This window comes from Bos grunniens, chromosome 10 (assembly GCF_055505025.1).
Source record: "Bos grunniens cultivar Pamir isolate PY7600 chromosome 10, Bosgru_T2T1.0, whole genome shotgun sequence".
NCBI classification, from domain to species: domain Eukaryota; kingdom Metazoa; phylum Chordata; class Mammalia; order Artiodactyla; family Bovidae; genus Bos; species Bos grunniens.
Window position 1 is genome coordinate 18,638,536 of NC_141174.1, and position 16,542 is coordinate 18,655,077.

The window sequence follows — 16,542 nt, forward strand, 5'->3', positions numbered from 1 at the left end:
TGTGGTTAGCTAATTTTAACCTTATCTCCTAAGGTAATTTGCTTAAGTAGACAGTTTCAGGGCAAACAAAAGGAAAACTTTCATTTTCTCTCTGTGACTTTCATCATTTTCTAAAAAGTGATTAGGAATCTTAGTTTATATTACCAGAATGAAAAACTCTAAAAAGTTGACGGATAGTTTAGAAGCACTGCTACTATAGAGTTTGTGAGAGGAAGTTTGGACTTAATTTCAGCTGCAGGTGTGTCTTTGAGTATTAATATCTCAGTCCCTTATTGAAGTAATCATAATGTGGCAAACTGTACTGGCATCCAAGAACTGGCACTTAGATGTATGAACAAGTGGAAAAATTCATATTATCTGTTTTCATCCCGTTTAGAGTAGTCAGAAACTATGAAATATGACAAATACAGTGCTTCACTGATGCATTTAGTACAACACTGTAAAGATTAAAGACACCTCAAAAAGCAGAGATATTTTCATAGAAGTCTAATTGGGCCAAGAAAATATTTCCTTGTGTGTGATAAGGAGACTAAATAGGGAGCAGTCCTGTTCTAAAATGATCTTTTAGTTTTCCCACCTTCAGTCTCCCAACTTTGAAGTAGTTCTGTCTCTTGCATCAGATGCTGCACACTGTAGGCTACTGTTGCACAATGAACATATTGATAAAATTGAAGATTCAGATTTCTTGCACAGGATTCTCAGTACCGTTTGGCAGCCTTATATATCACTGATTTAACTGTCTCCTCTTTCCTATAGCAGATATTTAGCAAATTTATCCCTTCAACAAATATTTCTTAAACCCCTGCTCTGTACCATGCATTGTTCTAAGCTCTAAAGATACAGCAGTGAACAATAAGTATGAAAAAAAACCTTGCCTTCATGGAGCTTACCTTCCAGCAAAATAGTAAATACTACCCAGTTCAGTTCAGTCGCTCAGTCATGTCCGACTCTTTGCAACCCCATGAATCGCAGCACGCCAGGCCTCCCTGTCCATCACCAACTCCTGGAATTCACTCAAACTCATGTCCCTCGAGTCGGTGATGCCATCCAACCATCTCATCCTCTGTCATCCCCTTCTCCTCCTGCCCCCAATCCCTCCCGCATCAGTCTTTTCCAGTGAGTCAACTCTTCACATGAGGTGGCCAAAGTACTGGGGTTTCAGCTTCAGCATCATTCCTTCCAATGAACACCCAGGATTGATCTCCTTTAGAATGGACTGGTTGGATCTCCTTGCAGTCCAAGGGACTGTCAAGAGTCTTCTCCAACACCACAGTTCAAAAGCATCAGTTCTTCGGTGCTCAGCTTTCTTCACAGTCCAACTCTCACATCCATACATGACTACCGGAAAAACCATAGCCTTGACTAGATGGACCTTTGTTGGCAAAGTAATGTCTCTGCTTTTGAATATGCTATCTAGGTTGGTCATAACTTTCCTTCCAAGGAGTAAGCGTCTTTTTTAATTTCATAGCTGCAGTCACCATCTGCAGTGGTTTTGGAGCCCCCAAAAATAAAGTCTGACACTGTTTCCACTGTTTCCCCATCTATTTGCCATGAAGTGATGGGACCAGATGCCATGATCTTAGTTTTCTGAATGTTGAGCTTTAAGCCAGCTTTTTCACTCTCCTCTTTCACTTTCATCAAGAGGCTTTTTAGTTCCTCTTCACTTTCTGCCATAAGGGTGGTATCATCTGCATATCTGAGGTTATTGATATTTCTCTCAGCAATCTTGATTCTAGCTTGTGCTTCCTCCAGCCCAGCGTTTCTCATGATGTACTCTGCATATAAGTTTAAATAAGCAGGGTGGCAGTATTCAGCCTTGACGTACTCTTTTTCCTATTTGGAACCAGTCGGTTGTTCCATGTACAGTTCTAACTGTTGCTTCCTGACCTGCATACAGGTTTCTCAAGAGGCAGGTCAGGTAGTCTGGTATTCCCATCTCTTGAAAAATTTCCCACAGTTATTGTGATCCACACAGTCAAAGGCTTTGGCATAGTCAATCAAGCAGAAATAGATGTTTTTCTGGAACTCTTGCTTTTTCGATGGTCCAGTGGATGTTGGCAATTTGATCTCTGGTTCCTCTTCCTTTTCTAAAACCAGCTTGAACATCTGGAAGTTCACGGTTCACGTATTGCTGAAGCCTGGCTTGGAGAATTTTGAGCATTACTTTAGTAGCGTGTGAGATGAGTGCAGTTGTGCAATAGTTTGAGCATTCTTTGGCATTGCCTTTCTTTGGGATTAGAATGAAAACTGCCCTTTTCCAGTCCTGTGGCCACTGCTGAGTTTTCCAAATTTGCTGGCATATTGAGTGTAGCACTTTCACAGCATCATCTTTCAGGATTTGAAATAGCTCCACTGGAATTCTGTCACCTCCCCTAGCTTTGTTCATAGTGATGCTTTCTAAGGCCCACTAGACTTCACATTCCAGGATGTCTGGCTGTAGGTGAGTGATCACACCATTGTGATTATCTGGGTCGTGAAGATCTTTTTTGTACAGTTCTTCTGTGTATTCTTGCCGTCTCTTCTTAATATCTTCTGCTTCTATTAGGTCCATACCATTTCTGACCTTTATCGAGCCCATCTTTGCATGAAATGTTCTCTTCGTATCTCTAATTTTCTTGAAGAGATCTCTAGTCTTTCCCATTTTGTTGTTTTCCACTATTTCTTTGCCTTGATCGCTGAGGAAGGCTTTCTTATCTCTCCTTGCTATTCTAATACTACCTAAGCATTGGTTAAATACGGGCAGTTATAGTTGTTGATGGGTATGTCTGTTTATTGAATCCTCATCATAATCCCATGAGGTATGTGACATTATTAACATCGTTATGCAGAAGTGGAATCGGAAGCATAGAGAGGTCAAGTAATTTGCCTTTGATCATACTAATAAATGGCAGAACCAGAATTCACACTCAGACAACAGCCTGGTTCCAGAGTTTGTGTAGTCGCTGTACTATACTGCCCCAATACTGCTGTTTAAGTCTTTACGCTCTTAAATCTGCCTACCTTTTTCTCCCTAGCAAAGTAGATCATCTCATCTCCTGATCAGATGAATTTGTGGCTCTTTGAAGTAAACTTCCTCAACTTGTCACTCACTCCTTTACTAATCTGTCTTCATTTGTACTCGGCTTCACTCCATCCCTCTGTTTCAAGGAAGGGACATTTCCTTTCCCATCTAAAATTTGTATTCTGGCTTCATCCTATTTCGCCTCCTTGACAACTTTGTTCTCTACATTACTCTTTTGGGGCTTTAGTCTCCATCTTTCCACAGGCTTTTGTCATTCAGCAGATAAGCATTATCTGTTGTCATTGGTGAAAGTGTGTCTTACTCTTTCAAGAAGCTTTGTTGTTGGGAGAAATTTTTAAGTTTATTAATGTAACAATAAATGAACACTAATTGTTTATTGCCCTCTTTAAATTCCAGGTGCTTATATAACTCTGGTCCTTTTACCAACCCCACAGATCCTTTACAGATGAGGAAGTAGAAACTCAGAGGACTCTGTAACTTCCTTAGCTTATGAATAGTGGCATTGAATTCAGACTTGTATCTGTCTTACTCCAAAATCCATTCTATTTCTAGTATAGCACGTTAGTTTACCACAATTTTTAAAGGACCTCCCTTGATCCTCTGCCTGTCCCCTGTTGCAGTACAGCTCTTTTTTGTAGGAAAGCTTTTTTAAAGAAAGTATTTAATATATGTAGACTCTTCTTGCCTTTCATTTACTTCTCAACCCATTCTAGTCTGACTTCCACTTTTTTAGATCCTCCAGAGAAACTGAACCACAGTCTGTTTCTCTGTCTCCCTCCCTCCTCTGTCTGTCTGTCTTTCTCTCTATGTGTATACAGATACAGACCAGTAGGCTGGAAATTCAGGCAGAATTTCTTCTCAGGGAAACCTCAGTTTTACCCTTAAGGCCTTCAACTGGCTGGATGAGGCCCACCCATATTATCAAAGGTAGGGTTATCTCCTTTACCTAAAGTTGCTGCTGCCCTTCAGTCACTAGGGAAAGGGAAAGTGAAGTCGCTCAGTCATGTCTGACTCTTTGCGACCCCATAGACTGTAGCCTACCAGGCCTCTCTGTCCATGAGATTTTCCAGGCAATAGTACTGGAGTCGATTTCCATTTCCTTCTCCAAGGGATCTTCCTGACCAAGGGGTCAAACCTTAACCACTGAGCCACCTGGGAAATCCTTACCTAAAGTTAGTTGATTGTAAATGTTAATCACATCTGCAAAATACCTCTATAGCAACATGTAGGCTAGTGTTCGATCAAACAACTAGGCAACCATAACCTAGCCAATCTAAAAATATAAATAACCAGCCACCTCAACCGCTGTCACTCTGTGGTGCCTTACTCATCGCTACATCCAATGGACACGTTTCACATCTTTCCTTACTTGGTCATTTTACAACATTTGACATTTTGGACCACAAATTACTTCTTGAAACTCCTCTCCATTGGTCTCAGTGATGCTAATCTCTCTACATTCTCCTCACTATTCCTTTTCTGATATTTCATTTCTTGTCTCCCAATTCCTTAATTATTGATATTCTCTCCTGTCCTTGGCCCTCATATTGCTCCCACGATTGATGTTTCCCAAAACTAAAATTCCATCTTAAGAGTTCTCTACTGAATTTAGATCTGTATATCCAATTGCCTGGATGTTACACACACATCTCAAACATTGCTTGTCTAAAACTGGAATCCTAGTCTCCCCCTCTCAAACTTGCTTCTGCCTCTCTTCTGTTTTCTTAGTTTGTGGTACCCTCTCCACCCAGTTACCCAAGCCAGGAACAGAGAGGGGTCTTCAACATTTCTCTTATATTCACCATTTCAGACTTCTCATCTCCAGCCCTGTATCTCACTCAAGAGAACACAACCCTCATTTTCTCTCACCTGGAATCTTGTTGTGGTATTTCTACCTCCTATCAGTCTCTTTCCAACTCCTCTACAGTGCTGCCAAAGTGATATTTAAAAAATGCAAATCTGTTTAATCATGTCCAAAATACTTTTAGAAGCTCCTAATTGCTCATAGAATTAAGATAGAATTCTTTAGCAGGCATACACAGTCCTCCATGTCTAGGTCTTTCCCGCTCTTTATATCCCACTGTGCCTCCCCACTTTGAGGCCGCACTGAAGTATTTATAGGGCCCAGATTTGCTCTGTTGTTTGCTTCCATATCCTGTACTGCTGTTTCTTCTGCCTGGGATGTCTACTACCTCTATTACTTCCCTGCATTCCTATTCCTACCTGGGGCATCTAGAAAAATTATTTTAGTACCCAATTCACTCTTCAGTTTTAAAAAGCCTTCCCCTAATTCCACAAATAGATTTGACCGTGCCTTGTTTCTGACATTGTTACAAACTGTTTTCAGCTCTACTAAAGCACTTGAAAGCATTAATCACTCAGTCGTGTCTGACTCTTAGTGGCCTCATGGACTGTAGCCCACCAGGCTCCTTTGTCCTTGGGATTTCCCAGGCAAGAATACCGGAGTGGGTAGCCATTCACTTCTCGAGGGCATCTTTCCAACCCAGGGACTGAGCCCAGGTCTTCTGCATTGCAGACAGATTTTCTACTGTCTGAGCCACCAGGGAAGCTATAGCATTTACTACTGTATTATTTATTTTTTATCTGAGTGTCGCCTTTCAGTGGACTGTGAACTCAAGTATTTCTATTGCCCGGTATGTAATAGGCTCTCATCAGATTTGAGGTGATGGTGGAGTTGGAGCCAGAGTGGATTACACATTTCACTTAAATAAGGCCGTGCTTTATTGAGGAGTGCTGGGCTTGGACATGTAAAGTGGAGAATGGTAGGCATTTCTTTATCCTCCTTTGTCCCTCCCAGAGTAGTACCAGATTTCTTTTGATCTATACTTTCTTATGATGTTTTGATACCTATTCTGAGCCTTCACTTTGCTTTTATTTTGTTTGTATCCTTGGAGCAAGTAAAAAGAAAGGAAGCTGCTAAATTGCTATTAGAAACTCCCCTGTCCCATTTTCATTCCATCACAGGAGAAATCATTCATCAGCTTGTTCTCATGTGACTTGTGCCAAAGCTTTTTCTCAGCCAGCAAAAGGAATTTATATTATAATGACAATATTTTTCCAGGTTTTTTAATCCTCCTATGTCCCCAAAATGTCTGTCTGCATTTAATGTCAAATTAAAAACTAAAGCAGTTCTGTGTTAATCCTGGGAGAATAAGTAATGCTTTTTAAAGATTGCTAAAGGAATCATGAAGATTTCTTGGGTTTTTAATATGAAAATTTCAGGTGACCAAGGGCACAGCCATACACATTGGGGTTAAAGTATAGTAGAATGGTCAGCATCTCAATTTAGACTTACCTATTACTTTCTACTCTGAATACACTCGTAGAAGCTACTTGTGGTGTAACTCCTTATGTATTTAATATTTATCTAACTCTTGGTTTTCGTGGTTGAGTTTTGAAATGGGTGAAGAATCTACTTATTCTTTGCCCTTTACGGAATGTGATATCTTGGTTTTTATTCCATTTATCCTCCTTACCCTTTACTTAATTTTACCTTATTGTTTTGCTTTGTGTTTCTAAAATAATGGCTTTGGCTTGTTTTTTCTTGAATGTTTCTGCAGTTTGATTTGAGTATCTGGCTTTGGGCACCCCTCCTGAACCTTGGACTCCATCTGTACTTGTGACTTATGGAAGGCAGAAGTCAGTGTTTTCTATGGAATATGACCTTTTTTTTTTTAATATTATATATGTGTGTGTCTCTCCCCCCACCCTCTTCTTTTTTGGTTTCTCTTAAAAGACTGGAAAGAAAGCTGTTAAGGCAGTCCTGTGGGTATCGGCAGATGGACTCAGAGTTGTGGATGAAAAAACTAAGGTAAAACTTTCATAAGCTTAAATGTTACTATTCATATGTTTTTTTATCCCTGTGATCAAACATAATGCCATTAAGATGTTGTAGTCACTCTATATCCTTCCACTTTGTCCAAAGTACGATCTTCTGAGAGACTGGTTAATGTTCAGAAAATCAATTTAGTTACTCATTTACCTTATGAAGAATAGAATTCTCTGAGCATTTTGTTCTACATGATACAGCATGTTTAGCTTACAGTGTATTTGCATTTAATGTTAAGATCTGAGTTCTATTTTTGTTCTGACACATTAAAAAAAAGTTTACCCCCACAAATTTGATGTAAAATACTATAGGCATTTTGCCACTGTTTAAAAAAAAAGAATAGACCACATCTAAAGTTTCTTCTTGTTCCTTAATAAAACACTATTTTTAGTAAGTTATATTTGAACTCATTAACCTACTATTTAACTGAAGACTCAATTTAAGTGAAATCTTAAGGACTAGTAAATTGCTCATATGAGTTAACATTTATTTAAGAGTCCACACAATATCTTAAATGTACATAGCACTTTGCATTAGAAAAAAATGATCCGGGACTTCTCTGCTGGTCCAGTGGTTAACACTTCACCTTCCAATGCAGAGGGTGCAGGTTCGATCCCTGGTCTGGGAGCTAAGATCCCATATGCCCTATGGCCAAGAAACCAGGACATAAACAACATAAGCAATATTGTAACAAATTCAATAAAGACTTAATTTAAAAAAAAAGAAAAAGAAAAAAATGATCCTAAGTACCTAAATAAGAATAGACATAGACTCTGCCCTTAGAGAGCATAAGGTGTTACTTATACACATACATTTAATCATTAATTAAAACTTCCTAAGAGACCTAAAATCTGGAGAAATTTTAACAGAAGGCAGTTTAAAAAAAACAAAAACTCAGATGTCACCTGAAGGAGAAGAAAGCCTAGCAGGCAAAGAACAGTTTTCATGCGTGGCTTACCTATTATACTTTAAATGATTTAATTTAGTTACTTTTTAATTCTTTTGACTGTTTTTTTTAAGAGAACTGGTGGTCTTAAATGTACATTATAGTTGGAAACAACTATTTTAATTAGCTTATTTTTAAGAACTTGTATAGTTTTCATTCGTGCATTGGATGAAATTTGTTGTATGTGGAGGCTATATCTTTAATTGCTGTACACAATCGTTATTACTAGAAAGTGATGTTGCCCCCTGGTGGTTACTTATAGCACTGGAATTAATTAATTCTCCCCACAGTGAATAATAGGAATGGATGACTTGTTACCGTGGTACCCATCATGCGCAGAGAAGAAATGTTGCAAAAATGCGAATGATCGATAAAGGGCTCCCGCTTAAACTGTATCAGTAACTCCTGCATAGCAAGAGATACTGAAGAGGAAATGCATAGTAATCAAGGTTATGCAAAATAAAATTAGAATGAGCCAACAGAATTGCAGAACTTTTAAACGATTGGCAAGTTTGTTTGTGGAGCAACAGGAATGCTTTATAAAAGTCATTTTGTTTGTGTGCTTCAGCACTTCCAGCCACCACCTCAGCATCTAGGGATTTTAGGCCATTGGAACATCACACAGAAGCACCAAAGAGCCTCAGTATTTAAAAAAAAACATTTTGTGTGATGTTTACATTATATATATACTGTGCCATTCAGTGGTATTCAAAATTAAATAAGTTAATAAACACATAAAATTGTTCTGGAAATTATGTTATTGAGTATAATTTATATGGGGATTGGATTATTATTTGACATATACTGTAAAATTGAACATGGAATTTACCATCGTAAAACTAGAATCAGCAAGCATGTGTATTATAGAACATGAAGATGAGGTGAGGGAAAGAAACATCTGTGGAGAGTGCCTCTGGGGATCTCTTCTAGGTCAGATCCTTAGTATTTCAACTTCTGGCTCAGATAAGCTTTTCCGCAGCCCTGATGCATTAGCTGTAGGGATTCTGTGTTGTGAAATGAACATCCCGTGTTTCTTCTGAGAAACTTGATTGACCTCTCAAGTCCACTGTTCCTTTGTGTTTCCCTTTTTCTAGGACCTCATAGTTGACCAGACAATAGAAAAAGTTTCTTTCTGTGCCCCAGATAGGAACTTTGATAGGGCCTTCTCTTATATATGTCGTGATGGCACAACTCGGCGCTGGATCTGTCACTGCTTCATGGCCGTCAAGGACACGGTGAGTCCAGTAGCCTGAATTGCATCATGACTAGCCACAGTCATCAAGCTTCTTCCCGGTTGGCTCAGCCAGTTTCCACTGCATTTTTAACAAGTATATGCTGTTACAGAACTTGTAAGCGCCTAAACGAGCCCGCTTTCACCCCTTTTATTCAAGCAGTTCACACTCTTGATGTAATCCCACCACTCACAGAACAAGATGGTTGGCTGAGATCCAAGATTATTAAAGGAAAGTAAAAGTGCTCTGGGGATGGTGGCTGCTAAGCTTTATAGAAAACTGTTCATGATTAGAACTGTTTTCAAGATCCTTACATGTATTTGCTAATTTGTCTGGGTAGAAGATATTGGTATTTGAAAGGTGCTTACGAATTCATTTGCAAAAAGACTCTACCACAAGAACTGAGTTTGGAGTATATTTTTAATTAAAAAAATAGAAATACTAAATTATGGTACAGTGAGCTGTGCTAGAAATTGTTACATGGTAGAAGTTTTTGGTTTTGTTTAGAAGTAGAGAATAATCAAATTTGTCATCTTTCATCTAAATTACCCAGAATTCTGATATGAAAAACGAGTCTCTTAGGTGATGATGATCTTAATTATTTAATTATAGGATAGCATTGAGTATGTGATTTCTGAGTTTTTAAAAGTCCAGACAGAGTAAGGCAGGGTAGCTATTCATAAAGGCTACAACTCAGTGAATTCTTGCCAAGGTTTAACCTGGAAAGGAAGTCGTGGTCATATTCTAATATTGACCAGAAGCTTTTTTAAAAAGCAGTTGTAAAAATAAGTATTAGAGACTCAGGCTCCGAATCAGATATGGGTTCCAGTCCTGTTTCTAGTTTTTACTAGCCATGGGATTTGAGCAGGTTATGTAACATTTTCTAAGTCTTGGTATCCACTTGTATAAGATGGAGATAACAGCTGTGAAGACTAAATTAGGTAACAGGTGTAAGCACTCTTAGCATAGGACCTGGCTCATGCTAACTGCTCCAAAATGGTGTCTGATATTGTTAAAACTGCTCCTCCTCGATTTGACACAAGTGCTTTGAAAATGGGTTGAAGTAACTAAACTACACTTTCTTCCTCTCTCATACCGTAAGTCACAAAGCAGTGTATTTTGCTATTGCTACACTTGTAAAATCCAGAGTTTTGCTATATTTTAAAACCATTCTGTTGTCAAATCATAGTCCTCAGGCTGTTTGGTATCAAACAGTGGTTCTTCTGTATCAGAATCAGCTGGAGAGCTCATTAAATTAGATGACTGGGCCCCACCCCAGAGTTTTTTACTCAGTGAGTCTGGGATGGAGCTTGAGGGCAAGTCTGTCTTCAGGAACTTCTGCCATAAGGCTGAGCAGAAATAGTAAGCTTCTTTGGCCTATAGCTCTGTCCTTGTACTAGAGCTGTGCTCAAATGCAGATGGGTTCTAAAATTCTTTCTGCTCTCTCTCCTATTGCATGCTTCCATGCCTACCCATTTATCATCCTGCTAAGTAGTTACATGAAACTCATGTGGATTCACAAAGAATGAGTCTGTCAGTCTGTAAATGAGACTTTACAGTTTACCATCATGTGAAATCCTAGGGACAGAAGTGTCTCAGACGTTTACCTCTCCTTATGGTATCTGATATTGGCATATAAAATGCAGTGAAATTACTTACTCGGAGCCATATGTAGGAGCAGCTGCTTACATGGTATGATCTTGGAAACTCCACAAAAGGTTCCCTGTTCTCAGATATCTCTCCTCACTGTTAAAAGATGCCAGCAGTTATTGTATCACCTCTAACCCTTTTATTCCACAGTTAGGGATAGTGTTTAAAATACAGAAAACCCTGATTAAAAAAAAAAAGAATCCATTGAATTTATTAAATTTACTCTAGATAATCCAGTGTATCTTTAAAACAATATTTAGTTTCACAAACCGTCCTCTCCTTCCACACACCAAAAATTCAGGCTTATCTGTTTAATTCCTGTACAAGTAGAAAATGTAGCTGAAAACATGGTTTTATTTTTGCCTCTGTGTGGTTGGGAAGTAGAGTTGGGGTTTGAGAGAGCTGAAAAAAAATAGGGGTGGTATGGGAGAGAGCCTGTAAGCACTGAGGGCCCAAACAGGGCAAGAGAAGAGCATTCAGAAAGGGAGACTGAGAAGGCTCAGCTTTCCTGTACCTGATTCCTTCTTATCGCTGGAGTTGTATTTATCTGAAGTTTTAAGTCTGTGCCTTTTGTTCCTAGACATGTTGGCAGAAAATTTAAGCTCTGAAAAATGCCCTCTTTCCAGTTGTTGCTTAGAAATGCGTGGTAAATATTCCTATTATTCCCCTGCATGGCAAGTAGAGGTTTGGGCGTCAATACTTAGGGCCTGGAACTTTGAGCAGTGTCTTCTCAGCTGATGGCCAGAGCCGACACAAGTGACAGAGGAACCTATGACTAATAAGAAAGTGTTGGTGGCTGCTGACAGGGCCCAGGCTACCAATGGCCACTTTACCCGGTGCCTACTGCAGTAGAGGGTCATAGCATGATGTAAGGTATTATTCATTTAGATTAATTTGGCGTATTAATACACTAAAATCTAATAAGCTGGAGTTACTAACATTTTGCCTGTGTGAAAACAGACTTATTTGTGGTCCAGCTAATTTGTAGTTGTTGACACCATAACTGTAAAAACGTTTTTTAAACCTTCTGTTATGTACAGGGTGAAAGACTGAGCCATGCTGTAGGCTGTGCCTTTGCAGCCTGTTTAGAACGTAAGCAGAAGCGGGAGAAGGAATGTGGAGTGACTGCTACTTTCGATGCCAGTCGAACCACTTTCACGAGAGAAGGATCATTCCGTGTCACCACAGCCACTGAGCAAGCAGAAAGAGAGGAGATTATGAAACAAATCCAAGATGCCAAGAAAGGTACAATTTGTTCTACTACAATGTATGTTTATTTAAAACAGCTTTTCCCAACAGGTTAATATTTGGAAGCTGTCAGGGGCATAGAGAACTCAGCAACATATGAAGACCTTAAGAACAAAGCTGAAAATCTAAACAGAGTGGCTTCAAAGTATTGACTCTGTCCATTAATTTTAACTACCTGGGGAAGCTGAGAGTGCAGTTGAACAAGTTGCAAAGACATTTAAAAGCAAAATTGGGAAAACCTGTATCCTGGAACAGATTTTTTTTTTTTTTTAATTCTGATGCATCTGATCTCTATGAAAAGCAAATCCTATCAAGGACCTACATCTTGAAGGAAGTGCAAGTCCCAGGTTTAGGCTGCAAAGGACCCACAGATGGTGATACCAGGTGGAAATGCAGGCAGAGACATCTCAGTGATACTCTATTAGCTTATGACTGTTTAGTACTTTCATGAAAAAAGGCCACAGATTTTTGAGAAGCTGGCCCCTCACTATTTTCCCATAACCCCATTAACTTTAGTGTGTGGTTTTGCAGAATGTGAGTTTTTTTAAGGTACACTTGGCAGCATAGCAAAAATGCCTGTCCAAATATTCAAGTCACTCAGGAGGCTGTTGTCTGAAGTTGAGGCCAGTGTATTTTAGAACTGAGTGATAGGGCTTAGGGAAAAAATGCTTTGCATTCTTGTGTATAACTTGGGCTGAAACCCAAAACAAGGAGTATTTTTAAATTAAAAAGTTTGGTTTAAATATACATTAATATAATTTCGCTAATTTTTTACTATATTCTTTTAATTCTAAACCTGCCATTTTAGGTAACATCAGCTTCCCAGGTGGCACTAGTGGTAAAGAACCCGCCTCCCAATGCAGGAGCTTTAAGAGACTTGGGTTCAATCCCTGGGTCTGGAAGATCCCCTGGAGGAGGGCATGGCAACCCACTCCAGTATTCTTGCCTGGAGAATCCCATGGACAGAAGAGCTCGGCGGGCTACAGTCCATGGGGTCACAAAGAGTCGGACATGACTGAAGCGACTTAGCACGCACTCATTAATCTAATACCCAAACAGCTTTTAATTTTTAAGCCAAAAAAAGAATATATGTTTTTATTTGAAATTAAAGTATTGATTATGATTTTTTCATTTCTTATCAACATTTGTGCCAGGATACCAAAGAATTAAAAAAACACAGTGCTATTTTAATTAGACAAATGAATGTGTATAGCTGTTATTTAATGTGCTTCAGTGATTTTCAGACTGGAAGCATATTCTTTGATACCACCAAATAATACTTTTTGCTACTACAGCAACTGCCAAAATGCTTGAGTCCTAGCATCTGCAGAGGATTGTGGGGAGTGAGGGGGAAGTAGAGATTGACCACAATAAGAGTGTGTTACAGCAGGTATTCACATGGAAACAGTCTTGTATTTGTTTGCTCCAATTTAAAATTTACTTTTGTATGCTTTTATTCAAGAGAGCCTGTTGTCCGTGCCTGCTTTATGACTTAACATCTAATCAAACTTAAGTTTGTTTAGACCCTTCTGACTCTGCCACTTCTAAAGTCCTCTGTCCCCCCCACCGGCCAGAAAGCAAGCAGACATTGCAAACAGTGCACCATTGTTCTTTAAAAGACCTTACATTAAGAGTTCATAGTTTTGTTTTTTGTTTTGTTTTTTTTGTTTTGTTTAGTTTTGTTCAGTGTTTTAATTACTACATGGGAATAGTAGATATACCATGAGACATGTAGTAGATTATTAAACCTTTTATTTATCTGAAAAACAGGAGATCTGAGCCCTGCTTCTAACCTGTCTTTTGAGATACATAGGGAAGTAGATGGGTAAAATGACCTAGGAGGTTTTTGGGGTTCCTCAGTGGTGTGAGCTCAAATCATTTGAAGACATTGCCCTAAGGTCCTCGTTCTCCTACTTTCTTGAGCTGATACAGATAAGACAGCTGTTGGTTCGTCAGTGGCCCCTGGCAACATTGCCACCTCCCCATCCTCTCCCACCTCTCCCACTCTGGATGCCACTGCCTCTCTGGAGATGAACAATCCTCACGCCATCCCACGCCGGCATGCACCAATTGAACAGCTTGCTCGCCAAGGCTCTTTCCGAGGATTTCCTGCTCTTAGCCAGAAGATGTCACCCTTTAAACGCCAACTGTCCCTGCGCATCAATGAGTTGCCTTCCACTATGCAGAGGAAGACTGATTTCCCCATAAAACACACAGGTAACACGGCATCCCCAACTTCAGGTACTGAAGTGTCACGTCACCTCCAGTGGAGTCCCTGATCCCATCAAACTATCTACCCCTCTTCTGAGGCTGTTTGGTGGCTGTGTATATCTTGTATCATTTCCCATTGGCAGAAAATGGAGGTTCATGGAGAGAGATGGGAGTTGTTCTTTTCTTTTCAGCAATAGGTTAACAGAGCCATGATGGGAATTCCTAGTCCGAGTTACACGGTTTGTGATTTGTCCTGATGAAAGTGTACCTGCTTTCAGACATCAAGGGTCTCAAGTTTCCCTTCTTATTCTGCCATTTGGGACCCAGCACGGAATTAATTTAAAAGGCTTTGGAAACACATCCAGTTAAATAGCACCACTGTCAGATGTACCAGAAGAAATAGATAAGTTCTCTTTGTCCTTGTGGCTGGTTGGCTCCCTAGGGAGGAAACTCTAAACGGGTCTCCTGTATAAATCTAAGATCTGTTGTTCATCAGAGACAGTGGGATTGCTCACACATACTCATTACCTTTCAGAGCTGTCACACAGGCCTTTGTGTGGCCTCTGTACAGCTGAGACAACCCCACTAGCTCTATCCTCATCATAAGATCCGGAGCTAAAGTGTCAGATCCGGTCAGTGCTTTTATTGGGCCCTATTTTACTTTGCTCTCAGACATGTTGAGCCAGTGCTATAACAGAATCTGAGGAAGCTGTGTTTCAGTAGGGCACTGTCACTGCTGGTGGCACAAAAGCACAGAGATTTAAGTTCTTTGATGGATAAAACTCGACCTAAAGAACAGTTAAACTAGATCATTACTGAGGGTCTTACCCACCTCTCAACTCCTATAAAAACCAAAACTCCAGATGCTTCAAGTACCTCATTTTCAATTTCCCTCTGGAGCAGGCGGGAAACAAAACCATTATTCTCTTTTCACATTTGAGCAGACAGAGCTTCAACACATATAATTAGCTTCCTCTGTGACACAGAAGTATTCCAGAGTCAATATTAAGAACAAAGCCTCTAGAGTCCTAGACCTCAGTTCACGTTTTCATGTTAACACTTTGGAGAAAAATGACAGTGATCACACTGTCGTAGTTTATGACAGAGAAAAGGACTGAGTGCCCACTGGTGCCCCTGACTTTAACCCATTTTTCTCAAAAGAGTCACTGGGGGCCTCTAGAACTTAACTCACATCACCAGCTTGGGACCTGGTTGGAAGACAAACAGGTTGCATGTGTCTTCTAGAAAAATCTCACTGGCAACAAAAGTCTTGGCACAAAAAGAGAACAGCGTGTTTTCAACAGTGTCACACAGGAGAGGAAATACAGAAATCTGGGGATTTGCAAGGGAGGAAGGTAGACCTTACTGCAGGAATTGTTAGCATTCTGTACCTTCTCATGTAAAAAGCCAGTGAATAGTGGTAAGTTTCTTGAAGTTGCTTTTATAGCCCCACCTGACAGTTGAGTCTTTTTCTTCCACAAATAACAGAGGCAGTGTAAAATGCCATCTCACGTGACACCATTCTGTTCCAGACTTGTTCCGTTTTTCTGTCTGGAGCCATCTTCTGTCTGTCTTACAGTGCCAGAGGTAGACGGCGAAGCAGAGAGCATCAGCTCCCTGTGCTCACAGATCACCAGTGCCTTCAGCACACCCTCTGAGGATCCCTTCTCATCCGCCCCAATGACCAAACCAGTGACGGTGGTGGCACCACAGTCTCCCGCCTTTCAAGGTTGGTGCTCACTTAGCCTGCGATTTTCTTTGAAACTAATACTTTCACGACACTGATCGCTAGTGTAAGTTGGCATCCTGAGCTTCCCAAGACCTGGTCAGACCCACTGCGTTTCCCTGTTTGATACTGACTCAGGTTCGTTACATTTCCCTGTGCGACAGTGTCTTTGTGCTTTGTTCCCTCCTGTTTCCTGAGATTGTCTGCATTTTGCATGTGCCTGCCCTCCTTTCACTCCATCCTGTCAGGAGCATCAGTAGTCCCAACCCACTGCTTTATTTGCTACTTAACTGTTAAGAGACAAAGCACCCAACCAGTTCTCCAGAAACAGCAGTCATCAGAGTTGGTTCTAGCTTCATGCTTTCTTTACCACAGTAAAGAAAGCTGGGGTGATTTTGCCCCCTTGGGAAAAATTTAGCATCCATTGTCTGGAGATGTTTGGGTTTTGTGGTGTGGCAGGGGGTGGTTACTACTGACATCCCAGTGGAGGCCAGGGAGGCCCGTAAACATCCTTCCATGTACACAGTAGCCATCTCACAACAGAGAACAGTCAGGCCCCAAATAACAATGGTGCCAAGACTGGACTCACCTAGTCTTTGCCCTTTCACAAGAGTCCCATAAAGAAAAAGGCACTTCTCTTGGCTCTTCAGTTCATTT

At 40.2% G+C, this 16,542-nt stretch overlaps 1 protein-coding gene and 1 long non-coding RNA gene across 51 annotated transcripts in view; one reads left to right on the plus strand and one right to left on the minus strand.

Moving 5' to 3' along the window:
- The window catches only part of NUMB (NUMB endocytic adaptor protein), a 161,808-nt gene that overhangs the window by 140,078 nt on the left and 5,188 nt on the right, over positions 1-16,542 (plus strand). For 32 of the 50 annotated variants that reach the window (XM_086319836.1, XM_086319852.1, XM_086319859.1 and 29 more), the window contains 5 exons: positions 6,780-6,854; positions 8,913-9,053; positions 11,741-11,945; positions 13,872-14,165; positions 15,739-15,888. In XM_086319836.1, the coding sequence (XP_086175962.1) occupies positions 6,780-6,854; positions 8,913-9,053; positions 11,741-11,945; positions 13,872-14,165; positions 15,739-15,888 (865 nt within the window). Of the gene's footprint in view, positions 1-6,779; positions 6,855-8,912; positions 9,054-10,275; positions 10,413-11,740; positions 11,946-13,871; positions 14,166-15,738; positions 15,889-16,542 lie in introns of those variants that run through there. The other 18 variants (XM_086319865.1, XM_086319878.1, XM_086319866.1 and 15 more) reach the window with 2 other exon arrangements.
- On the minus strand, positions 7,339-10,796 carry LOC147364048 (uncharacterized). Its single transcript, XR_015134045.1, has 2 exons — positions 10,710-10,796; positions 7,339-7,517 (listed from the first exon to the last, which is right to left on the minus strand). It is a non-coding gene; the product is annotated as an uncharacterized LOC147364048 (long non-coding RNA).